Source organism: Mus caroli, unplaced genomic scaffold (genome assembly GCF_978045245.1).
Source record: "Mus caroli unplaced genomic scaffold, Mus_caroli_1 scaffold_16, whole genome shotgun sequence".
NCBI lineage: Eukaryota > Metazoa > Chordata > Mammalia > Rodentia > Muridae > Mus > Mus caroli.
In genome coordinates, this window is record NW_028227271.1 from 62,639,327 (window position 1) to 62,665,689 (window position 26,363).

Here is a 26,363-nt window from a genome sequence, read left to right on the forward strand (position 1 = left end):
GCCCGGCAAACATGTTGTTTTTTAAAGGTATCTATAACAGCTTGAAATTGTTAACACTTGATTGTAAGTTTTGGGAGAGTTAATAGAATATTGTGCATGATTAGCACTTTGGGCACATCTACATAATTTGTGTAATTGGACTATGTAAACACTATAGTCTGATAAGATCAGCCTACTTACATTTACAGAGAAAAATATTTTCCTGAATTACCTTCAAGTAATAGTTTTGAAGGCTAAGATTCTGCAGCCTAAGTTAGTGTCATATTTCTGTAATTTTGTACAAATAAATAACCTACCACTTTTACAAATTTGGGGATCATTTTAGAATCACACATATGTGATACCAAAGGAAAGGAAGAAAAGCTATGCAGAAATACTACTTAAGAAGTACACCCTAGCCTGGCGTGGTGGCGCATGCCTTTAATCCCAGTACTCGGAAGGCGGAATCAGATGGATTTCTGAGTTCGAGGCCAGCCTGGTCTACAAAGTGAGTTCCAGGAGAGCCAGGGCTAGACAGAGAAACCCTGTCTCAAAAAAACAAACAAAACAAAACAAAAAAAAAGAAGTACACCCTATGAAGTAGAACAGATGGGTGCCCTTTAAACACCACAACACTAGACAAAATTAGGATATCTGAATATGAAAAAAAAAAAAAAAACAACCAAAAAACAGTTTTATAGGGAGGTTAGGCTGGGATAAAACTATTGGAGAAAAACAAAAACCATGAACATGGTATTATTAAACCTCATTACAGGAAGACAAACTTTTATAATTGTCTGAAATACAGACCCAAATAAAGCTCAGAGAGAAACTAAAAGAAACCTCTTGGTTCTGCCCTATATAATGAGGGAGATACAGGTTATCATGCGTATTTGGATAGTCAAGGCGTTAAATGATTTAGACTAGTCAAATTTCAAATTTCAAATTTTAAAGAGCCAGTGCACAGTAAGTCAAAAGATAGGTCTTGATTTGAATCAGCTAGCCAACATTTTAAAATGAAGAAAAAAAGTACTTTGCCAACTATGTAAAATATTATACTTAACCATCTTAAAAACATACTTTGCTACAATATGTAAGTTTATAGAGTCTAATGCCAAAATTTCCAAAGATAACCTACTTTGTAAATAATCTAAACCTATTCTTGAAGAATCTCATAGGGAAATGTTCAAGAGACTTACCCTCCACCACCAAATGCTAACGAATCCATGTCTCCTTTGATAAAAAACATATTATCTCCTGTCCACTTAAAGACCTGTATAAATGAAAACGAAGTGTTGACTCTATGTTGAAAACCATCCTCACACAACAGACACAACACCAAAGTTTTAGCAGACAAGGTTCCAGGCCTTCAGATTTCAGTGACTCTGATTCACCTGGAAAGCATGTGGGCGACTCTAACTCTCCATCCCTATTTCTCAGATCCTAACTTTTACACATAGTTCTCTCTTCTGACATTAACTAAGATCAAACATAAATGTGTGTAAATTGCTACAGGGCCAAGATCTTTTTGGTGGGTTCAAATTTCTTGTTCATTATTTTCAGATTAATAATGCTTACGGTTTTCTAAATTAAAACCCTTGAGAAATCTGAAAGGAAAACTAGATTAACAGTTTTGGATCTCCTTTTTAATGCATGCATAAGTACAGGTAGGGGTGCATGGCCATGAACATACTTGCTAAGCCAGACATCAGATATCTTCCTCTATGGCTCTCAGCCTTTGTGCACTGAGGCAGGGTCTCAGGTAAACCAGAGTCTTACTAATTTAGTAAAACTGGATGACTACCAAGGTGCCACAACAGGCTGCCTGCCTCTGTCCTCTATCGTTGAGGCTATAGGCACATGCAGCCAAGCCCAGCTTTTACAGGTGCTGGGGGTACAAACTCAATTCCTCATGACTGGAGAGGCCTTTAAACAATGAACTGTTTCCTATACCCCAATATTATATTCTTATACATTTAAATATCATTCTATAGAAAATTTACCTAATTAGATAGCCCTAGTGCTTATTTCTTTTTCAATGCCAATAGCATGATGGGTGACACTGTACTCTTCCAGTTTATGGGACATAACTTTATGAACAGTTCCCATTTCATTGATGTTTAAAATATCATTGTTCTTGTAGATTTGTATATATGTGGCCAAAGGAACACTGCCATGTCTCCTGAAAGCTAGAGACCATGTGTGTGTGGTGCCTCTTCCCTTTGTGTCGGCTATCATGGCAAGTTCCTAGAAGACTGACCACAGCAGATTTAATCTGCATTTGTGCTTAATGCTGACACCTTTTTATATTATATGGAGCTATCTGATAAATGAGGTAATACAAGTTTCAATAAAGCTTTGCTATTTCAGTTGCATATAATTAAATCTGTAGCGACTATCAATTTATCATTAATATGTTCTCTGAAGACAGAAGCCCTAATTAATCTGCATGAGCTTTCACAACGCCTCTTTTTTATATTCTTGTGATGTTGAAATAACTTTTCTTACCTCAAATTCTGGGCAGAATGTGAAAACAAATGTTTCTCCAGTACCGTAAAAGCCATCACTTACTTTAAATGGCTCTGATGCTAATGCACCAAAAACCTAAGGATAAAAACGGGCATGTTTAATGACACAGCTACTAACCGATCTCATATGCATTATCCTCCATACATAGTGCAGTACAACGTAAACGTGAATAAGTAGTTCTCGGACCTTTTCCTTACAGGGAAAGGACAAGCTTCCTTCTGTGTTGTCATCGGTCTATTGAACACAGAGCAGAGAAGCTTCTCAGTGAGTGGAGCAAACATTTCCCCTGGCTTTGAGGCTAGGAAGACACAGTGGCTATACTATCTAAATGTGCTCAAAACATTTTAAGAGAAAGAAGTCAGAGTATTGAGACAACTTCTACTGGATCACAGCTTGAAGAAAAGTGGAAGGCGTTCACTGTAGCCAAACCTCCTTTCCTTCCTGCGTCATTACATACAAAATACCCTCGGGCATACCTTGGCTTCACCAGCTTTGACTATTGAAACCATACACTCTATCCTAATAAAGAACGAGTGAGGGGAGACTGGATATTCCAGTGTTCTGAGTCATATCATCAAAGGACAGTGGAGCACTCAGACACCTTCACAAGTCACTATGTCTAACATCTACCAATACAGTATCAATTTTAAAAACTCACTTGTAGAAGGTAATTTTATTTAGAGGAATGTGCACAAAGTATAAATGTATAGTTAAATTACAATTATCGTAAGTCCCAAAATAAAGAACTTCATCAGTTCTTAGAAAACTGTGTGTCTCTTCTCCTCACCCCACTTTCTGGAGGAGAGGTGCTCCGACACCATCATTAGCTCTGTTTTCTCACTATGAATTTTCTATACATGGAATCACAAGTAAGGGTCGCTTTACTTTGTGATTTTTGAAGCAGTATTACGCTTTCAACATTTATCTATATGCTATGGTATGTAGCAATAGTTCACTTGTTTTCATTGATTCTAATACCTGTTCCTGAGTATATCACCTCAGGCATGTTAACTCTAGTTGGAGATGACTATTCATCTCTCTAGGATATAGACTAGACAACCAGCGGACAGCTAGTTAGGTACCTGGTGTGTAAAGGACACAGCAAGCCACGGGGGTGGAGTAGGGGGAATGCTGCTGTTCTCTATTGCATGATGCCTTTGTTCTGCCCTTTCATTACTGTTTGAGGTTTGTCGGATTTGTTTAGAAGTTTTCTTTATCATTGCACAATGACCTTTAACTCTTAAAAACTACCTATTAACTACTATGGGGAAGGAGTCATTTTCTTCAGTGGTATAGTCACTAGTAAGTGGCCCAAGCTCCAGGAACAACTCCTAACTTAGGCAACCCACCCTAATTAAACACTAATTAAATCCAACACCCCATGTCCCTCTCAAGACATGAAAGTAGGAGGGGAACTTTGGGGAAGAGAAAAGAGTTCGGTTTGATAAGAATTATAGACACTATTAGTGGCTGATTATGAACAAAATACATCATGTACGTACATGAAATCAAAAAATAAATGCAAAAATATTTTTAAACGTCTACTCATTCTTATGAGTCTGCCAATTTCTCTCCTTTCCATAAGCCTCATTCTCATCTTCCTCATAGACACAGTCACTGTTTCTGGGCTCTTGATAGACCTCAAAGATTATGCTCACCTTTAAAAATATCGGTAGGATAAAGTCGCTTCTAGCATGACTGTTTCTTTTCAACACAAAACTGTTACTTACTATGCTTATATTTACCCTCTAGAGCACTCAGTCTTGTGTAATGAAACAGGAATTATCAATTCTGCACTAAAATACACGAAAGAAGCACATTTTATCAAATAAGTAGCTCAAAGTTACGGGTAAAGGAGAAAGGATCTAGACGATTAGATTTTCATACCTGTCCATCACTGTCTTTAATCACCATCAGCACCGGAGTGTCTAAACCTGTCATCGTTCGATAAAGAGTCTTCAAACTTGTACCATGCTTCCCAGTACCGTACACAAGAGTCCATGGATAGCCAATGGTTCTCGGTGGAAGGTGCTTAGTAAGCTTAGGGAAACAAACGTAGTGTTTACTTGATTGCAAGCATCAGCAGCTGCAATTTAATCACCCATACACAATGCAGTCTAAAAAAAGAAACGTCAGAAACTGGCTTCTTACTGCCTCTGTGATGCTGCAAGAGGAGTTAGACACTTCTCAGCGAGAAATAGCATTGTCTACTAGAAAATGAGTAATGCGAACCAAACTTGCACTAGAGATAAGAAACACAGCTTGCTTGCCACTTGTACTGTAACAAATTAACAAAAATATTGGATCAACTTTTAGCATGATTATTCAGATGTCAGATTACCAGAGCTTGAAAATCTTTTATAGCTATGACACTGAATAAATAAGTTACTTTACATCTCTACATGAACGATTTCTTCACCTACCAAGAATATGAACAACAATAATCTATAATTTCACGAGTTTTGGTAACAAAGACATGGGATAACATAAAGAACATGTAACTTGGCACATAACAAACCAAAGATTGCCAGGCCTGGCGAGGCACTATCATCCTAGCACTAGGGGTAAGGCCAGGGAGGGAATCAGGAGTTTGGCATTCAACTTAGGAGCCACACTAAGACCCTGTTTTAAGAACCAGAACAAAAGGCACCTTGGCTTGCTCCAGTGTCTCCCCTAAGCTTTACATCAGTACTTTGGCACCTGCTGTGGGAGGCTCTGCTTTGCCCACTTACTCTTCACGAAGAGCAGCAGCAGGAGCCCTGCAGCTGGACAGGATGAAGAGGCTGCTTCCCTCTCCTCGCACACACTCAGATGCTGCAGCGGACATGGCATACCTTTTCAATCTGATCAGGCAGTAAGAGTTCACTGGGGTCGCTTAGGTTTGGTCGGAAAGATTCAGGCTCCAGGTCTGCTTTGGCTGGAGCAGCCTGCTTTGAGTTGATGTCTTCCCTCGTAGTAATCTAAAGAAGCAAACAGCAGCAGTATGTTCATAGACTGTTGGGATGAGTTCTGCACATTTCAGCCTTCTGAGTTAAATACAACTGTATTATGCACAGGTGGCTAAAGAGTTTACAGGGCAAAGGATGCTGCAATTAAGTCCAGACAGTGTGCCCGATGCACAAGAGGATAGAAAAAGTCCATTTCATCCACAGCACGAGAAAGAACTGGTAACATATGCTATATCTCCTATTTCTGGGTGACAGGAAACTTATACATACAGCTTAGCCCTTAAGGACAAAAAGCCAGATAGCTGTTTAAGTAAGTGTTCTTTAAAATATGGGCTATTTTCACACAAAATACAAAAATTGTCAAAATTATTAATAAAATTTCTTATGTCAAAATCTTAAAGAGTGGTAGGCTAAAAGTGAAACTTGCTTTGGGATGTATTTACGTGATTCATTGAAGGTACCATTTTATAAAACTGCCTTATATTTTGAACTTACTAAGAAAGTTACTTTTCATGTCTGGGACCAAACAATAAATATGAAAATTAGTTTGTTCATAATTAAATGTTAGATGAATTGGTTGCGTTTATTTGTAGAAATCAGCAGAGTAGTATTCATAGAGTGACAAAAATGGTAATTTAAAACCTTACTTTATAATTAACTGTTAGTGCTTACATTTTCCATTAATTTTAGAATCTAAAACACAGTAACCCTAACAAATGAAAATCGTAATTATTGTTGATAAAACATTTCAATTGGAAACACCACAGATCCCCACTGGAGCAGATAACTAAAATGCAGCACAGCTCAGAGACAGTGCCACTCAGAAGTGGAGCCCTGGCCCGCCAGCACAGCGCTTGCCAGACCTGGACAGGATGTATTTTCAGCCAATGCATGTTTGAGAACTATATTGTCTCTGATGAGCAGCTAAATATGAAGACTTTCACATCACTGTATTACCTTTGTTTCAGTGATGTGAAAGGTTAAAATGGAGCAAAACAGACATCCAAGGCAGCATTGGGAAAATTAAAGAAGAGCTATTTAGTCACCTAGGAAGCAATGAAAGCATAAAGCAACACAAACTGAAAAATGAGTTTTCAATTTTATTCCTTTTCTTAAACAGCACAGATTCTTTCAGAACATTTGAAGTAATGTATCTAGCTCAGGTGTCTCCTCTAGACTCCCCCGAAGTACCTCTAACACCAACCAAGACTGCCTCAAGAACAGAACATATTTGTCCCCTTAAGATTTGACCCTTAGTTCCTGCAGCTCAAACAGCCTTGAAGAGAAACACTTAAGCCTTACTTCCCATAGGGGATTTTATAATTTTCCTACCGTCTGGTATCTTTCAGTCTTTCATCAATAAAGTTTCATTCACAAAACCAAATATTCTCCCAATGTCAAAATTAAATGAAAACTCATAGGTGATAGTGCTGAGAATAGTTCTCAAGGGGCTGAACTGTAGTGGAAACTTTTCTAGTGAAAGGAAGATAGTAAAGAGGCAAAAAGAAAAAAAAAAAAAACCATAACAAAGGAAAGAAAAAAACGTATTTCTACAGCTCTCCAAGAAAAACCATTCTTCAAGACAGGAATTTCCTGGTGGCTTATTTTAGTGCTTCCTTCAAGGCAAATCCTTCTAATGTGAGATTTGTCTTGAGAAAGGACACTAAAACCAAGGAGCATTTAATCTCCAAAGGAGTTTAAACTACAGAAGGGGGCACCTGGAGACGTCTGCAGAGTGTGCGCAGTTCTTCAGTATTTAGAGCATCGATCCTGCGGTGATACTCAGCCACCGACACTACCTGAATATGGAAACAGGAAGACAATAATTCCACTGACAGTTGAGGAGAGAATATGTATATAAAAAGAAAAGACAGGAGAGAAAGAGGAGGCAAAGGGAGAGATTTAAATGGGAGAAGAGAATGGTAACCAAGCTATCTTTTCCTAGTTCACACCGGAAATCATAGGAATTTATATAGAAGCTACAGTGGTATACCTCTAACTGGCAGAAAATATGCTTACTTTATGGGTGATTTAATATAGATTAGATTTAAAGCAGTTTTTTTTTTTTTAAAGAGGAAACTATAACATGGTTTAGTGATACAGGAGACACTTAGTCAAAACCGTCCTCCAGTTTACAAAGAGAGTGGTAACCAACCATCGTTGCTCTCAAACACAGCACGCTAACAGCTGTGGTCCTAGAATTTCCTTTAGGCACATGCAATAAGCACACACAACTGCATCACAGTGGAAAAGGGAAAAATGGGGCAAGGAAAGAATAAAATTCATTTACAAAAAAAACCAAGAGCAAGGGAGAGAAAGGGAAAGGGAAGAGAGAAAGGGAAAAAGGGAGGGAGGGAGGGAGGGAGGGAGGGAGAGAGAGAGAGAGAGAGAGAGAGAGAGAGAGAGAGAGAGAGAGAGAGAGAGAGAGAAAGGGGGAGATAGGAAAGCTTTCAGAGGGGTGTCATACAATTTCTTAAATCTGATACATAAATTTGGACACAGTAAAATGGATGCACCATACAAAAAAACCCAAAAAAACAACCCCCCCACAAACCAAAACATCAACCGTAAACCCATGTGCAGTAAGGATATCTGAGGTAGCATTCGCCTGCTACCCTGTGAGCTTTCACTTCTGCCAGGCACGAGCACACAGCATGTGCACTTTGAGCTGGGACAGCAGAGCCCACCTCTGCTTGGGCTAGTTTATATTAGGAAGCACAGTGTTCACTGTTCATACAGTGTCCTCTGGTTTAATTGTGTCAAACACAGTTGAAATATCCTCCATGATCATTCTCAGCATAAGAGGACTAAATTAATATACCTTCAGATTGTACTGTCAGAAAATTTTATTTCAAAAACTGTTGTGCAAGTAGCTGATGAGTTATATCCACACTTGCACACACCTCAATAAACATTTGCTTAGAATTAGGGCAGAATTCCCAATAATTTCTGAGATATCCTTCAAAAATTTTTGTCACCTTGTACTAAATATTTATGTAAAGCAGCACTGTTAGAAGTGACAATTATAAAATCATTAACTAAAAAATGTTATTGTATGTTCTACATTAATAATTGTTCAGGCAAGATTTAAATCCATATGCAAAACCAAACACAAACAAACAGTAATAATAAATAAATAAATACAAACAGTATTCAGACTTCTTTTGTTTTTAGTAAGTTGACAAGGATTGTTTAAAAATAAATTTATGATTTGCTGTTGGTAAATGTTTGGTTTTTTTTTTTAAACCTATTTTTTATACTATAAAATGTAAACATTTCTGGGGTGAAAGGTGGCATGACAGGAACTAATTTAAAGAGCACCCCTGTCTGCTTTGGGGGTGTGTGCATGCAAGTGTGATCATGTGTGTGAACTTGTAGAAGACAGATACTGATACTGTCTTTATCTCCCCTGATCTTAAGATGGTATCTGTGTGAACCATGAACCCATGGCTTCAGCTAGGCTGGCTGGCTGCAAGGCTCTGGGATGCTGGCCTCCATCCCACTCCAACCTCCCCCCCACCCCTCGTGTCTTGTTGAAGGACCACGTCTTCTCCCAGGTTTTCCTGAGCCTTCACTTCTCTCTCCTTTGGTCTGTAGTGGTTGTACATGACAAAAACTTGACGGTATTACTACAGGGAAGTTCTTAATCTTCTAAAACTGCCTAGACTGCTCTTCTTGCTTGGTACTGAATTTGAAAGCCATATATTACAGGTAAAAACTATTACAGAAAACACAAAAACCTTACAAGTTTCCTCAGGCTGATACAACAATTACAGATCTTCCAGACCACAACATAATTACAACAACTTCCCACAATACAGTGAAGGTAGAGATAACCACAAACACAGGGTGATTCTTCTGAGCTGTAGCACTGCTGACTCACCTCAACTGGTTATGGCAGAGGTTGTGGCTACAAAATGCCGTTAAGCTAGCTCATGCATAGAGGGGTTAGCCCTCAGAAGTTGGCTTTGAAAGGCTCTTGTTTTCATTAACCACAATGAACTGGCTACCACTAAACACAGGAATAGCCCTAGGAAGGGGTACATCGTGGTTGCCGAAGGCTGTGCACGACTTGGGAGTAGAGAAAGCTGGGCTTGTCCCCAGTGCTCCTCTGTTGTCATGTCATGCGGGATTTGCTAAGCAGCAGTTCTTATGCTTTGGAACAGGATTCCACTTACAGGTAACAGTGGTGGTTTACCCTCCAGCCCCCGAAGCTTCGCTACAGCAGGGTTTAATGAGAGTACAAAGGAAACAGAAGGTTTGAACAAAGCAAACACAGGCATGTTTACAGAGGCCCGAGGGATGACTGGCAGTGTCTAGGGAGCACTCTATCGCCGTGCTTTGATTTGATTTATCACATTTCCAGTTACCTAAGGATTAAATCAGAGCTTGAATGGCTGACTCCTTACCTTTTTCTTTAGGTTTCAGTTAACTATTTTATATATTTTGGATGACTATTTTGGAATTAAAATTTCAGTTTCAGAGAAATAACAATAAAGATCTGCCCATTAAAAAATACTGGCGTATTATTATTAATTTTTAGTTCCTGTCTGGCCTGGAACTAACTGTATCAGCCAAGATGACCTCAAACTTATAGAGAGCTCTGCCTGCCTGCCTCTCCTCCTAGAACTCTGGGATTAAATCTCTGGGGTGAAATCCCAGAAACAACAGTTTTTGATAAAGATGAAAGAAAAAGATACAAAAACTGACCAATCAGGCCCTACTTTACTCTCCCACACTCTAAGGTCCTAAGGGGCAAGAGGATTCTATGTGCGGTCTTAGGACATTTAATCGTCAGTCTCTTCAGCAAGAGCTTTCCCATGCTGAGGCTGGTCTCTGTGCTCCTTCCTTCCCACTAGTTTCATAGCTACTTTCAGTGCTACTTCTCTGTGTATACGTTAAACACACTTCCTGAGGGCAAGTAAGCTTATGCTCACAAAAGGGATTAGTTTTATAAACATTTTAAAATCCTGTTTTAATAAACATCACTGAAAGTCATTAATATAATGAAGGATTGGCATTAAGAGTTCAAGTTTATAATGTGAATATCTAAGTTTCTTTAATGTCAGAAGCCTCTCTTTTCTCATTCTATGTTTTCTTACATTAAAGTGTGTGTGTATGTACATGAACGCTTGTGTTTATGGGATACAGCACATGTGTGCAGTTCAGAGGACAATCTCAGATGTCAGTTCTCCCATTCTACCACGGGAGAACCAAGGACTGAACTCAGATCAACAGTCTTAGCAGCAAGTGACATTTTTTACCTGCTAGGTCAGCTTCCTGGCCCATTCATAATTTAAATATATATTACATATACTATATACATACATATTGTTAGGTTTCACTGCACACAACAAGGGATGGAGGTGCATATTTTACATATCAAAGCAGACCTGGCTTCCATATTCTCCCAGCATCCCTCAGTCCCTACCTGGCATACCCTGCTCCCAACCCTGAACTTTCCAGCCCAAAGGGTCTTCTCTATATAATCCAGACATTTTGAACTCAGCTTCCCCATTCGCCTCTCTCTCTGCATGCATGCTCTTTCACCTCCCCCTCCCATGGAGGCTTCCCTGGCCCCATCCTGGGGCTGGTGAACTTGCCCACTGGAGAGCAGCTTCCCAATAAACCTGCCTTTAATATATTCTAATCTGGTTTGAATCTGCTCATTTCACAGGCAAAACAATAACCTATTACACACACACACACATTAGTATTCCTTCCTTCCTAGGCTTTATAAATTCATTGGTTTATTAATTTCTTTTATTCTTGTTTCATTTATTTATTTTTGAAAAAGTCTAATGCAGCTCAGGCAAGGCTCAAACTCGATATGTAGCTGAAGATGACCAGGATCCCTCAACTCTTGCCTTTATTTTTAAGTGCGGGCATTACAGTACATCACGTCTTCATGCTACTTTAAATGCTCATATATACTCATGTTATGGGGAGTGAAGTCACAGAAAGTCATCATAAATAAAGCCTGTAAGTTAACAAAATAAAAAAATAAAACTGAGTATAAATGTGAATTTCTTTATAAAAAAAGGATAAAAGTGAGATAAAAGTTACTCTTTGTTTTTGGTAACTCATGAAATATGCACAGAAGTTATTAGATTATTCAGAAGACTAAACTAAGAGAAATGACACTTCCCATTCTATAATCTATATCACACTACTGACAGTTAAAAATATACTATTAAGGAAAAAAAGAACTTCCACTCAAAAGCACACTCACTCTGGTAAATGTCATGCCTTCAGAAATAAAATGGTTTGGATGCAACTCTAAGATCAATGGAAAAATATCCTGACTTATCTACAGCTCAGAATTAAAAAGCACAGTGTATTCTCTCTGGTCTCAAAGAGCCCACAGAGGCAGAAGGCACTTTTGTAAGCATTATTTCAATACTTATCAATGTAGATACAGAACAACATTTATACAACCCTATTTTAGATAATGGATAGCAATACCACTTACCAACGACATGACAGATAGCAATACCACTAACGGCGAGGGAGAAGAGAAAATAAAATTCAGAGCTGCTCTCATCCCCAGTCTCATGAAGAGAAAATAGTCACCCACCTGAGAGCCTGCTGGACAGGCAGCCCTAAAAGGACTCCTACCGACTTACTGCTAGACCTACACATCAGAACCGCTTTAAACCTCCTCCAGGGCAGCTTCTCCTTGTAATGCAGTGACTGGCACTGAGAAGCAGAGCTAGTCAAAGTACAGAGAAAAGACTCAGTTCTAAATGAAATGTCTTTATAGCACACCTCTCCCCTAAATGACAAAGTAATCCTCAGGAAGATGGTAAAGAGCAGAGGTGATGAATGGCTTCAAGGAAACCATGCCCTTTGGATCTAACAGGATAGATGACCATATGAGCTCAGAGTGATTGCTACAGTGTACACAAGGCCTGCCCACGTTCAAGCTAGGGAAAATTCAGGGATGTGGGTAGGGTAGAGTTGGGTAGACACACAGTCTCGCCCTTAGCTGCTGGAAGAGGTAGAGTCAGCTCTTTTGGTGACATAAGCCTTGCTGGGAGTACTACATTCAGGGCAGGCCCCATTCTGAGGAGTATTTGGAAAATACATACTGGACTTGATAGGGAGAAAACAGAAACAAATTAAAAACAAAACAAAAAAGAAAACTCAAAGTTGGGTGGATTGAGAGGTGAGGGTGAGTATGGGAAAAGCTGACAGAAATAAGGTCAAAATACATTATGAAAAATCTCAGTTTTAATAAAAAAAGTATTATTAAAGACAAACAAAACCTAGTGTCTTCTTGGCTTAGTGGTTCTTCTGAAATATTGTGGCCTGCCTGCCTGAGCTTGCTTCCAAACAAACCAAACCCTCTGGTCAAGTATGAATGAGATCTGTGATTGTATCACTTTTTACTACTACATCCTGAATAAAAGAAAATGTCGTAAAAATGCATTATCTACCATGTATACTTACTTTGGTAACCAAAAATACAAAGAAGAAAATATAAACTTGTTATAGCTAATGAAGATGAGAGACAGCAGTATTTATGAAATCATGGAACTTATTTTTTTTTATTTTTTACTATAATTCATCAATTAAAACCATCTTTATTACAAAAAAAAAAAAAAAAGCCCTGCTCCACTTTGTCTTTGTCTAACAAAAAACTGTTGCTTTCACAATAACACTTCATAGAATTATAATAAAAGAATTAAAAACAAACTGGCAATCACAAATTAGATAATTAGAAAACAGAATTGATAGAACAAAAGAATAAATAAGAATAAAAACCAAATTAAGTATGTCAGTAAAATTGTTTCAGGGTAGGCTAGGAGTTAAGGAATTGGGAGGAATGGCTTTTCCAAGAGGCAGCTTGAACCTTTCAAATGCTAACACTGCAGCTGGCAGTCCTCAGACTATTTGTAATATTAGTTAAAAATAAACCAAACGAGCAGCTTGTGGCCCTGGAGTGGCCACAAAGAAAGTTAAGGGATAAACTGATGAGGACATTTAGAATTATCTGTGTTCCTGGTCCAAAGACAGCAAAAGGTAAACACAAATCTGCAGTAATAAGTAGCTATATCCTATGGCAAGCACATAGCCCCACAGAACAGGCTAGAACTGGCTGTACAGCTAAAGCAAGAGTAAGACAATGCCATTAAATTTTTCTTCCTCAGTTGGCCTGGGGAGGTAGAGCAATTTTCCTGTCCAAGGCTCACTACACCCTGGAGAGAATTCAATTTTCATGCCCTATCAATTAAGAGCCTGAAGAGATGAGCCTCAATAAGACTAGCACTTCCTTCTTCCCCCCACACTGCTTGCCTTGCCTCTTCTTGACAGGGCTACTTCCCCTTCCTTAAATGCTGGTTTCATTCAAAGCTCCTTTAACCTTTCTTCTAGTCTGTGTTTGGTTCTTAAGAATATCTAGACAGGAGTCCTTAACCCCAGGGTTTAGGGGGTTAACATAAGGATTTCCTTAACCTTAGACCACCTTGTCCACAGGCCTGAGGTGGCTTTCCAGTGCTATAGCCCAGGTTGGTCACTGCCAACCTTTCTCTCTCCTCCTCCCTGCTACTGGTAAGTCCACACTTAAATTTTACTTTCTAACTCCAAGGTCAGCCTGGTCTACAGGGTGAGTTCCAGGACAGCCGGGGCTTCATAATAGAGAGACTTTGTCTCAAAAACAAACAGACAAAAATGATCAAACAAACAAGCAAATACACAACCCAAACCAGAAAATAGTTACACATGAATTCCTTATCTGACTTACAAACAACTCAGTTTCTTCTAAGAAAGGAGAAATACCCAAAGCCTTTTAATTATAGAATATGTATGCTGTAACAGCTTTTAGGAATGATAAATATCAAAAGTCAGTCTTATAAAATGGAAAATCCTGTTTATGCCCCATCGAGAGAAAAGAACATGCATTCACGGAATCTGCTGTCCCTTAGTGTTTGTACACTCACAGCAAGAAGGCAGTTCTCAAGGAATATAGACATGTCACTCGTCACTGTCACTCAAGGTACTTCAGATTCCTTTGTTCTTTGGCAAATGAATGTGAATTTACAGAGGAGCTAATAGGGCTTTGTGAAACTTAGATTCTTAACACTTACCGAAACAAAAAGGTTAGTAGTAAACAATTCTTTTTCAAAGGTTTTACTGCATTTATGTATAATCTGCACACGTGGAATGTTAGTGTGTAGGTATGTGTGGAATACATTGTGTCATTTCTTGGTGGGGACTGGTTCTAATGCTTTGAATTAATCAGGAATCTGCATGCCCAAACACTAAAGGTCCTTGCCCCCTATTGGCTTTTGATCAATCAATAAATGGCCAATGGCTGTGCGGCTGGGAGAAGGGAAGAGAATCACCATGATTCCGAGGGAGACGGGTCAGACTTAGAGCTGCAGAAGGAAAATCATCCTAATTGTAGGTGAGAAGGAATGCAGCCCCCGGAAGGGCTGCCCAAAAGCGTCTCGAGCAGCAAAGACTAGGGAGCCGCCCAGAAGGAGTCAGCGCAACAGAGATAAAATATAAAATTAGAGGGTGTTAAGCCAGGATTACAGGAGGGAAATGTGCGCTAGCCGCAGGGAGGATTAGAACTGCCCAGCCTTTGAGCTAGCAAAGGCATTTTAAAATTAACTGGTGTGTGTGTGTCTGTCTGTCTGTCCTTCATTTGAGAATCCAGATAGGTCCTGGGAAGGTGCTGGGAGCCAAAGCACAGTGTAGCTAAACTCACTGCTGGCCTTTAGCTGAGTCCTGGGACAAAGGGCCGGTGGCCAGTGCCTTAACCTAGTAAGCCATATTACTGGCCCTTACTCAGGTCTTTTATTAAATACCTAATGGTTTTAAATTACTTATCTTTACTACTTATAAAGTTTATTCAACCACTATTATTTCTAACTAACATTTTCAAAGCATCTACTTATGCCATTATAATTTTTAAAACTTGGTAGTTGTGAAGGTCAAGGTGGTTTCCTCTAAAGGCTAATGTTAAAACTCCAGAGCTGTCCAGCTGATACTCTTTTCAGACAAGGTATGCCTACTATATCTGATCCTCAAAGGAAGAAATTCCAAGAAGAGAATTATATGATCCCATTCATACAGCCTAGTCTGTCAAGAAGACAAACATTGAGAAAAACAACTGCTCAATTCAGGACCTCAAGATGCTCACAGATTTAGATAGCTAAGGTATGGGTCATGATAAATGATAACCTAGCACTCAGCCCTAACTAAGTACACACAAACACTAACCCAACTCTAGATACTAAAATTATCTGACAGAACTTATATATGTTTTTTTTTTAATTCTAAAAATAAGCAAACAGGAAGGGATGATTAAGCACATTGGGAAATTAACCAAATAGGAGTTTTATACAATACATGCAACTTTGAAACAATCAGTTATGTCAAAAAGCAGCTACTCCTGAGTATCTTAATAAAACTAGGAAACGTGCCTACAACTGCCCATGGTACATTACTAAGAACAAAGGCTGAGAATCAGAAGAGCTTGGCACAGGAACGAGACTAATGAAGTACTATTAATTTCAATTAAGTTCCAGCTAAAAAGGAAACCCTTGAAAAGGTAATGCTGAGAATTTTCCAGAACTGATGAAAGATAGATCTATAGATCTAAGCATTCTGTTCCCTAAACAAGAAACACACATAATATACCTACTAAAACTTCATAATACTTAAAAGAGAAGGTTTTATTTTGTTGTTGTTGTTTCATTAAGTATCAAGTGAGAAAATTCACAACTCTCAGAGTGGAGGCAAGCTTTCCAAGGGCAGATGCAAATCCTCTGAGCCTCTTCACTCAGGTCCTGAAGACCATGATGAAAGCAAGCACGAACCCAAGATAAATAACTATCAAACAAAAGATCACGACATGGCAGAAAACAAATGACCACTCTAAAATTGTTTATCCAAAAAAAAAACTCGATAAAAGTTACAAGAAAAAAGAGGAAGAAAACCCCCCAAATCAACCAAGCAAAAGGCAGTTGTGCCCCAGCTCTCCATGAGGAACTGGGTTAATGTAGAGTCCCAAACTCCCAGGTATTCAAGTTTCGTACATTCCCATACACTATAGGCCACTCAGGATGAAGTAATTCATGATGTACTTCCATATCCAACACAATGAGAATGCTAGATAATAGCTGGTTGTTCCACTGTTTCGTTTCAGAATGACAAGAAACAAATCTGCACATGTCCCGCAGTTTTCAACTTTCAGTACTCTTCTATTTTCAGAGATGCAAGTTGAGAGTGTTAACTATCAACAGATCTTCAGAGAAGAAATTCATACAGCAAATGTCAAAGAAAGGGAGAATGATCCCCGAGGGTAATGTGAGATATGTGCAATTAAAAAAATACCTAAAATCTCAAATGTATCAGTATTTAAGCACTGTCTCAATAAAAGGTAAAAGTGTGATCTGTGGGAAAAGAAGGGTGAATACAGACGTTAGCAGCCCAGAACTGGGAAGCGGGTGCTGAACAACAAAGTTATCTGGGAATTCTTTTCACTGCTTAGAAAGAGAAATAAAGGTATTAGCAAGAGTCTTAAAGAACACATTTCCTGGAATTCTAAGAAAAGCCCAACAACAACAACAGAACCTTAATACCAAACAACCATGCTGTCCTCGCAGACTGAGAAAATTACAGATAAAGCAGATCAGAGCTGCAGCACTGTGTGCCCTTAGGTCAGATCAGTTGAATGAGTTACACCAAATGATTCTGGATACTGAGAAGCGGAGACAGAAGAAGGGGTCCTCCTACCTTAAACTAGTCCTTAAAGATATGCACTCTAAATATTAGGACAAGCACTAGTTAAAGTTAGAATGAACATAGTTGCAAAGAGTGAGAGATCAATTCCCAGAAGGCACCCCAGGAGAAACAGGCACGACTAGACCTGTCCCTTAACTAAACAGAATCAAGGACCAACTTCCAAAACAGGAAGCCCCAGACCCATCTGGATTCCCGGAGAAGTAAATGCCAAACATGGAAGTGAGAAAGAAAACTAATTCTCACAATCTCGTGTAGGAAACAGAAGCAGAGGCAATACTTACTAACTCATTCTGTGAGGCCAGCATTACCCTAATAAAAAAACAAATAAAGACATTACAAGAAAAGAAATTACAGACCACTATTGCTCATGAAAATACATACATACATACATACACACATACATGCATATTTAACAAAATACTAGCCAGTGCCACCAAATGATGCATGAAAGTCAATGTACATAACGATCAAGTCAAATTTATTATATGTATACAAGGCAAGTGCAATACTTGAAAAGCCACTGATATAACCCGAAGCTAAAGTAAAATATTGTGATCACAGTATCATAGATAGAGAAAATCCAATATCCATTTGCGATGAAAGCAGTCAGCAATCTAGAAGCTGAGAGGATGCCAATGTGATAAGGAACATATGGAAAGCATACTCCTATAGCTGTTATCACAAACAGCAGGGAGAAACAAGATTCTGTTGTATTAGACCTGGAGCAAGGAGAGGGGATTCCTCTCACCACTCTGTTCAACCGCTTACAGGAAGTCTTGGATACACAATAAAGACATGAAATCCAAGACAGACAGATACGAAAGGAGGAAATTAAAACCATTTTAGCTTTTAAAAAAATGCTATGGTTTGTGACGAAAGAAAATCTAAATTATCAACTTAAATACTGCTGGATTAATAAATGGCTGCAATATTTCCAGCATACCAGACTAATACACAAAAGTCAACTACTTACAATTAACATTATTTTAGTACCTTAGGCACAGACTAACAAAGTGCACATTAGACCTACATAAAGAAAAGTGTGTTCCTCTTTCGCCACATCCTCACCAGCATCTGCTGTCATCTGAATTTTTGATCTTAGTTATTCTGACTGGTGTGAGGTGGAATTTCAGGGCTGTTTTGATTTGCATTTCACTGATGATTAAGGATGTTGAAAATTTTTTCAGGTGCTTCTCAGCCATTCGGTATTCCTCAGTTGAGAATTCTTTGTTTAGCTCTGAACCCCATTTTTAATGGGGTTATTTGAATTTCTGGAGTCCAGCTTCTTGAGCTCTTTGTATATACTAGATATTAGTCCCCTATCAGATTTAGGATTGGTAAAGATTCTTTCCCAATCTGTTGGTGGCCTTTTTGTCTATTTGACAGTGTATTTTGCCTTACTCCTCCACTGCTGGTGGGATTGCAAGCTTGTGCAACCACTCTGGAAGTCAGTCTAGAGGTTCCTCAGAAAATTGGACATAGTACTACCAGAAGATCCAGCACTACCTCTCCTGGGCATATACTCAGAAGAAGTTCCAAATGGTAATAAGGACACATGCTCCACTATGTTATAGCAGCCTTATTTTAATAGCCAGAAGCTGGAAAGAACCCAGATGTCCCTCAACAGAAGAATGGATACAGAAAATGTGGTACATTTACACAATGGAGTACTACTCAGCTATTAAAAACAATGAATTTATGAAATTCTTGGACAAATGGATGTATCTGGAGGATATCATCCTTAGTGAGGTAACCCAATCACAAAAGAAGTCATTAGATTTGCACTCACTGATAAGTGGATATTAGCCCAGAAACATAGAACACCCAAGATACAATTTGCAAGACATAAGAAAATCAAGAAGAGGGAAGACCAATGGGTGGATACTTCATTCCTCCTTAGAATAGGGAACAAAATACCCATGAAAGGAGTTACAGAGACAAAGTTTGGAGCTAAGACGAAAGGATGAACTATCTAGAAACTACCCGACCCGGGGATTCATCCCATAATTAGCCACCAAACCCAGACACTATTGCATATGTCAGAAAGATTTTGTTGAAGGGACCCTGTTATAGCTGTCTCGTATGAGGCTATGCCAGTGCCTGGCAAATACAGAAGTGGATGCTCACAGTCATCTGTAAGATGAAACACAGGGCTCACAATGGAGAAGCTAGAGAAAGCACCCAAGGAGATGAAGGGGTCTGTAACCGTATAGGTGGAACAATATGAACTAACCAGTACCCCCAGAGCTCATATCTCTAGCTGCATATGTAGCAGAAGATGGCCTAGTCGGCCATCACTGGAAAGAGAGGCCCCTTGGTATTGCAAACTTTATATGCCCTAGTACAGGGGAATACCAAGGCCAAGAAGCGGGAGTGGGTGGGTAGGGGAACAGGGTGGAGGGAAGGTATAGGGAACTTTTGGGATAGCATTTGAAATGTATATAAAGAAAATATCTAATAAAAAATAAATTAGTAAATTTAAAAAAAGTGTGACATAGTGATGAAGAAAACTAAAGTTTAAGTAACAAAGGTGGTAATGTTCATGGTCAGGGAGATTTAATCAATGTTACCAAGGTATCCACTCTTCGCATTTCATCTACCGTTTCACCACAATTCCAATTCTAATCCCACCAAGTTACTCTGCAGCTTCCTTAATGTACTCAAAAGTTGATCTGAAAGGTTTCCAGGGAAGGAGGCCCAGCACAGCTGAGAGGTCAAGGCAAAGGCCTGGAGTACCTACACTGCTCTTCTCTGCAACTTACCTTAAAGCTGCAGTACAAGCAAGACACTGAGGCTGGCAAGCAGCAGGCAGATCTGTGCAACAGGACAGAAACACACCCACACAAATATGGCAACCGAGGAAGAAGGACAAGAATGGAAAGAGGACACTCACTACCCCAGAGATCAGGCTGGCTGGAGAGGAGAAAAAAGTTCTTGACTTTTATAGAAAACTTCAAAATAGGTTACAGGCTCAAATGGAAAATGCAAAAATAAAATTCTTTAAATATATTAAAAAACTCAAGGTAACCAAGGGGTTGAAGAGCTGTTATTACATGGTATACCAAAAGAATAATCATGAATGAGGAAATCAAGAGGCTACATATGATTGAAGATTAAAACTTCTATGAAGTCAAGCCACAGATGATATTCTTCAATACATCTAATCGAAAAACAGCCATTATGGAAAATAAGTGATGAAATCCACATAGACAGAAGATTATCACTATGTGCTTCTTAGAACGGACAAACCCCATATATCTGGCAGGATTTGAGCTTACTGCTGATCAATATTAAATGGTATAGCCATTCTGGAACTGTCTCATAAAACTAAACATATTCTTACCATATAAACTACCATTTAGGCTACCTGGTAACCTACATGATTGAAAATATGTTTATACAGAATCTGAACGTCAATTCCTTTTTTGAGAAATGGGTCAGTAATTCACAAATTGATGGTCGCACAGAGCTTGTGGGAGTACTGACCAGTACTGACCTGACTTAAGATCCTCTCCATCACATGGAACCCATATCTGATACTTCCTGGATGACCAAGAACCTGAATCTACATAGCCTGGAGATATAGCGTAAAACCAAGTTTGTTTTTCAATAATAATAAAGCAGTCACAAATGACTCCTAATGACACCCTTGCTCACCAGTCCCTCCTTGCTCATCATCATCAGAGCAGTTTCCCTCTGCAGCAGACAGAAGCAAAGATCTGCAGCCAGACATTACATAAGTAGAGAGACTCTAGATAACTCAGTCCTAGAAAGGATGTCTCCATCAAATCCTTAGCCTCAAGGTTCAGTGAGCCCCATGGAAGAAGGGGCAGAGTGTCCCTTGCCTATATACTATAGCTTCCAATTTAGTGTTTCTATGCGATTTCTGATTGTGCAAATGTGTAAGTCTCTGTTTCTTGTCCCTTCTTTTGGTCTCTTTTCTGTTTGTCTTGTTCAATTCTGATGTGCTAGTTTGTTTTATCTTATTATATTATATTTTTATCATATTGTATTTTATAACTAGCCCATAAAAAGTAAATAAAAGTAAACTCTATTCACTGAAATAAAAAATGAGTGAAATAATAAGCAAAATATTCAGGGTGGTGCTTATTAAATTGGGGAAGACAGCATTAGACAGAAAAACCCACATAAATAAATGTAATGTAAAAGTGATGTTACAATTTTAATTCTCAGTAGCAGAATCAGCTTGTTTCATTCTGATGCCTTCTAATTTATATACCTATGATATACTTTTCAATCACTCAGTCTAATGCAGACACAAAAGCCTACCATCAGTATGTGTGAGTCCCTTCGGTTAAGCTGCGAGTGTTCACAGAGCAGAGGGTGTGATACTGACAGGATGCTGTCTGTTAAAAGGTCATTACTACACTGCTTATCACTACACAGGGCCCAGCATGATAGGGCAGAAAGGAGAATGGCTTTGGGATCGGAGTTCTAATTTTCACTCAGCCTCTTAGAGCTCTGTGAACTTGAACAACCTCATAGAAATGATGTTTGTACTTTAAGCTTTTTTTTTTTTTTTTTTTTTTTTTTTTTGGTTTTTCGAGACAGGGTTTCTCTGTATAGCCCTGGCTATCCTGGATCTCACTTTGTAGACCAGGCTGGCCTCGAACTCAGAAATCCACCTGCCTCTGCCTCCCGAGTGCTGGGATTAAAGGCGTGCGCCACCACACCCAGCTACTTTAAGCTTTTTACAAGGTAAAAATATTACTTGTAAGCTACATATAAAATGGGTAGAGGTTAAATGTTAAAACAAAAGAACCACCACCATCACCACCACCACCACACCCACCACACCCACTTTCCCCTCTTTCTACTCTAAGGACTGTGAGGTCAGAGACTTTACAGACGTGGGCGAGAGCCAGGACACACCGAGTGAAGGCCTCACTCTGAATTTAGTCACTGTAGTAAGATGTCCCCAATTCATGTACAAGAGAAAGCTGATAGTATAATAGCGTTGTAAAACTTTAAAAAGACAACTTCTGCCGTGTGTGTGTGTGTGTGTGTGTGTGTGTGTGTGTGTAGAACACCACTTAACATACAGAGTCCTGCAGCCCTTATCTCTGTCACTCTTCCAGCCACCTCAGACTGCAATGACCAACGTGCACATTTCAATACTGCTTCTTGGAAGTCCCAGTGTGAGCTGACTCCTGGACATGTCAGTAAGGCACCGGTAGCTTTCCCTATGGTTGCACACCTAAAATACCAAAAAAAAAAAAAAAAAGGAAACCTGCCTTTTCTACATGAAGATAACCTAAAATAATCAAACTGGTGAAAAACTCAATTATTAATAATGATAATAAAATAATGTTGGTATATAATGACTTCACTGCTGCTGCTGAATTAGACTAAGCCTAAGTTTTTATCAAATGCTTTCAAGTAAATTACAACTTACTGACAGACACCAAGAGGTAAGAATTGGCACATGTGTCTATTAAAGACATGAATATCTCCAAGCAAATGACTGGAGAGTCAAGTGGAAGATGTTAGCCTGAATTTTCAAAACAGCGTTAAAGCTAAAAACATCAAAGAAACAAACCAAACCAAACCCCAAAAAGCTAATTGATTAACAGGAAGGTAAGTTGCACAATTGAATTGAGGCATCTTCTAAGTATTATTATTAATGATTTTTAAAAGTGCTTATTTATTGTGTGTGTGTGTGTGCGCGCGCGTGCCACAGTGCACGTGTGGCTGTCAGAGGACTACTTTCAGTGGGTAGTCCTCTTCTCCTTCATGGGTCCTGGTGATTGAAGTCAGATTTGGCAGCAATTATCTTTACTTTTTGATTCCTGTTGCTACCCATGTTAATATCTTGGAGTAAAATGATCTCATTCATAAAATGAAAATATCTTGTATTAACATATGTGGTAACTGTAAGATCAAATTTGATACCACATACACCAGCATTTCGAACAGTGTTGGTGCTAAGAGAAATATGTGGCCACATTCTCACCAGCTAGTGAAGAAGTCTGAAGTCTGTAACTATTGATCAGCTGTGTAAAAGCCAGGAAGCATGCTAAAAAGCATGTCACAGAGAGAGCAGACATCTGCTTTCCTGTGTTCTGAAAGACTGCTTATTCTCTCAGAGGAAACACATTTTGCTTTCAGTTTCAACACACAAGAGCCTTAGTAAGGACTCTAGGCCACCCATCCGTTACAAACCCAGTTTGCTCCAGCCCTTTCCTGTCCTACACTCCCGGAAGGGCCCCTCCTCTCAAGTAGGAAAACTGGGAATTAAGCTGGATACACATGAGGACACAGGCACTAGCTGGAAAGCCTTTATGAGACAAACTGGTGACGTGAAACCTTGCTGGCTCCAAGCGGAATACTGTCACCAAATTTCACTTAGTCCAGAGAACTACATGCCTGCCTCTCACCTCACAGCAGCAAATTCAAAATTATGAGGAAATGAAACATTGTATGCTTGTCTACACCACCTACGTGGGTAATGTTAGTGACCAGTAAGAAAGGAAGTGTCTAGGGAGCCTTAGTGAGTGAGTGACAGGACACAGGAAGCGGCAAGTGTGTCATGTGCAGCACTGTGCTCACCTATGAAGTTCCAACATCCAAGATTTGCCTAAAGTTGCAATTAAAAAAATTTTAAAAATCACTAAGCATTTATTTAAACTATAAATAAAGAATATGGAATACCTGTGTTGCACTTCCTTAAAACCTGAAAAGGCCAAGCTAAGTAGTTAATTTGATAAAACTGGTCACAAATTTAAAAATTATTATTTTCAGGTGCATAAAACCCATCAGCACTGATGTGACAGAAAATTAAAGCCCCAAATTATAGTTAAATAACATCAAGTAGAGGGCCTTTGTTATCTTTGACACGTTTAACATTTAGGAGAGTACAGTGACTTCGAGACAATTTCTAACGTGACTCCTGATGGAGAGCAGAGCATCTTTACTTAACTCATCCTTAATTACACAAAACAGACAGCATTCCCAAGGAAACAGTCCTAAGTAACCACAGGAAGAGCAATGGACAATGCAGTTTACAGAACACTCTGTAGAATTGTATTGAAAAGCAAGCAAGTTCCCTAAAATACAATTTAGTTGCTTCTGTATAACTACCCTTAAAGGTCTGTGTTAAATAGCACTGATCAGAAACTTTCTGCATAGCTTTAAAAGCCATCTTAGACTACACAATAATAGCATTTTCTCAGAGTGCCTAAAGAAATGTATAACAGAATCTAGTTTGTGATCTATTACATAAAATTTAGTTTTCACTCTCTTCTCTTCTTCTAAACCAGGAAGGTATTCTGAGTCCTTCCCTACGAGATTATATTTAGATGAAAACATTAAGGCAGTAATAAAGATATGCTATTTTTTTCTTTTGGAGTGAATTAAAAAACCACCATGTTTTCACAAAGCAAAATTCTATGACATACTCATCCCCCTCTGAAATATACTTGGAATTCATAAATATATGCTAAACTTTTCTGCAATCATGTAAGTCTTCACTCTGTAAGTACTCTGTTTATACATTCAAATATGATACTTTTGCATAATGGCACTCACACAAGATTGGCAGATACAGAAACTGCATTAATTGATCAAGATTTACCAGAGTGTATTTCTGGTTAACTGGCTGATGTCTTCTCCCTTTTTTCCCATACCAGAGACGGGACATTTCCTTCCCAGGTCACATTAAGCTTCAGCAAATCACGGAAGAACTGTTTTCAAAAGCATTCTTCCTCTGTCAGAGATAAATTTGCAGCACCAGAGCCCTGCTACAGTGACAAAACAGTTTGCTAGCAACAACGATTTGATTGACATGACAGAGAGCTAATCACTAAGTAGTATCCATTGAACAGATAGTCCTGAGTGGAGACTGTAAAGCTGGGGAGGGAAGAATGTGTTTCCCATGCTCAAGTTAGGTTGCACTGCACCCAAATGTACAAAGAAAGAGCTCCAAAGTTTAAAGGCGCAGAGCACATATTTCCACGGCACTCACAGGCACTAAAAGTGTCACAGTTACAAGGCATGCACTGCGTACACTTTCCAGAATTTCTCCCAGATCCCATGTGACTGCAGAGAACGCTTCCCTGTTTGCCCACACAGTCCCACAGCTCTGCTCTATTTCTTTTTTGTTAGACATTTATTCTTTATAGCTAATAATCCTATAAAATTCAATCTTCTATGAGAATACTCAGAGATAACAAAAAGATCATTTAAAAATGTTTTCTAGCATATTATTTATTGAATGATACTTATATCTACTGTGTCTACATATGCTGTACTTATACAACCAGAAGCTTATTTTTTAAAAAATTAAGTGCAAACTATAATTACTTTAGATGTAAACTAAAATTATCAGGAGCTCAGTTTATCTATGCTATAATGGTAATGTCCAAATATTCCTTTCATTTTAAGGCAAACTGATTCTATTGTTAACCTGCTATCTACAGTACACATGGCCATTTCTTCAACACACACACAACTTTTCAAGCACGTAAGGCACAGTGAGTCCACAGAACCCTGCACTCTTGCAGTCTTCATTCTCCTCCTCCCTGTCCACCTGCAGCGCCGCTCCCCATTCCCTTCCACCACATTCCTTAAACATACAGTACACTGCGGTCATAGTCCATCCTTTCACCATGAGCTCTGCATAGCACAACCATTAAGGATGCTAAAAAAAAAAAAAGAAAAAAAAACCTGGGGGAACATTTTAAAAACCTTTCTGAAACACAAAAAACAGGTGCTTCAAAATGAAGTGTGATATGAAAAATGACAAAGAACAGGCCCAGCCCAGCGTACTGTTTGCTCCCTACTTACTAGCCATACTTGAGAAAAGTGACCTACCTGTGTTGACTTTAGACAGAAACACGCCCTTCACTTTCGGATCCTTGCAACTGAATGAGCATTTAATGACCAGGCTGAGAAGACCAGGAACATTTTTGCTTGTGCTTTTAATATACTGACCTGATTTTAATTTGTGATTAGGTAGTTCTTTAATAACAAACATGAGATGTATTTAGGAAAATAAACATAGGTCATTTGTTACCCAGCTGTTCAGCAGATACCATGTTAATGAAGCCACTGCAGGCCTTTGGCACGGTGCTTACTGCAGGGTTCAGCAGTGTCACACTGGGCTTCTTTGGAAACATGCAGTGAATGACC

At 38.9% G+C, this 26,363-nt stretch overlaps 1 protein-coding gene across 8 annotated transcripts in view; it reads right to left on the reverse strand.

The window, feature by feature from the left end:
* Oxr1 (oxidation resistance 1) overlaps window positions 1–26,363 on the reverse strand; it is a 407,724-nt gene that overhangs the window by 4,303 nt on the left and 377,058 nt on the right. For 4 of the 8 annotated variants that reach the window (XM_029469691.2, XM_029469696.2, XM_029469695.2 and 1 more), the window contains 5 exons: window positions 7,175–7,255; window positions 5,343–5,468; window positions 4,396–4,548; window positions 2,488–2,583; window positions 1,179–1,252 (listed from right to left, as the gene is read on the reverse strand). In XM_029469691.2, the coding sequence (XP_029325551.1) occupies window positions 1,179–1,252; window positions 2,488–2,583; window positions 4,396–4,548; window positions 5,343–5,468; window positions 7,175–7,255 (530 nt within the window). Of the gene's footprint in view, window positions 1–1,178; window positions 1,253–2,487; window positions 2,584–4,395; window positions 4,549–5,342; window positions 5,469–7,174; window positions 7,256–24,807; window positions 25,246–26,363 lie in introns of those variants that run through there. The other 4 variants (XM_029469693.2, XM_021182911.3, XM_029469698.2 and 1 more) reach the window with 3 other exon arrangements.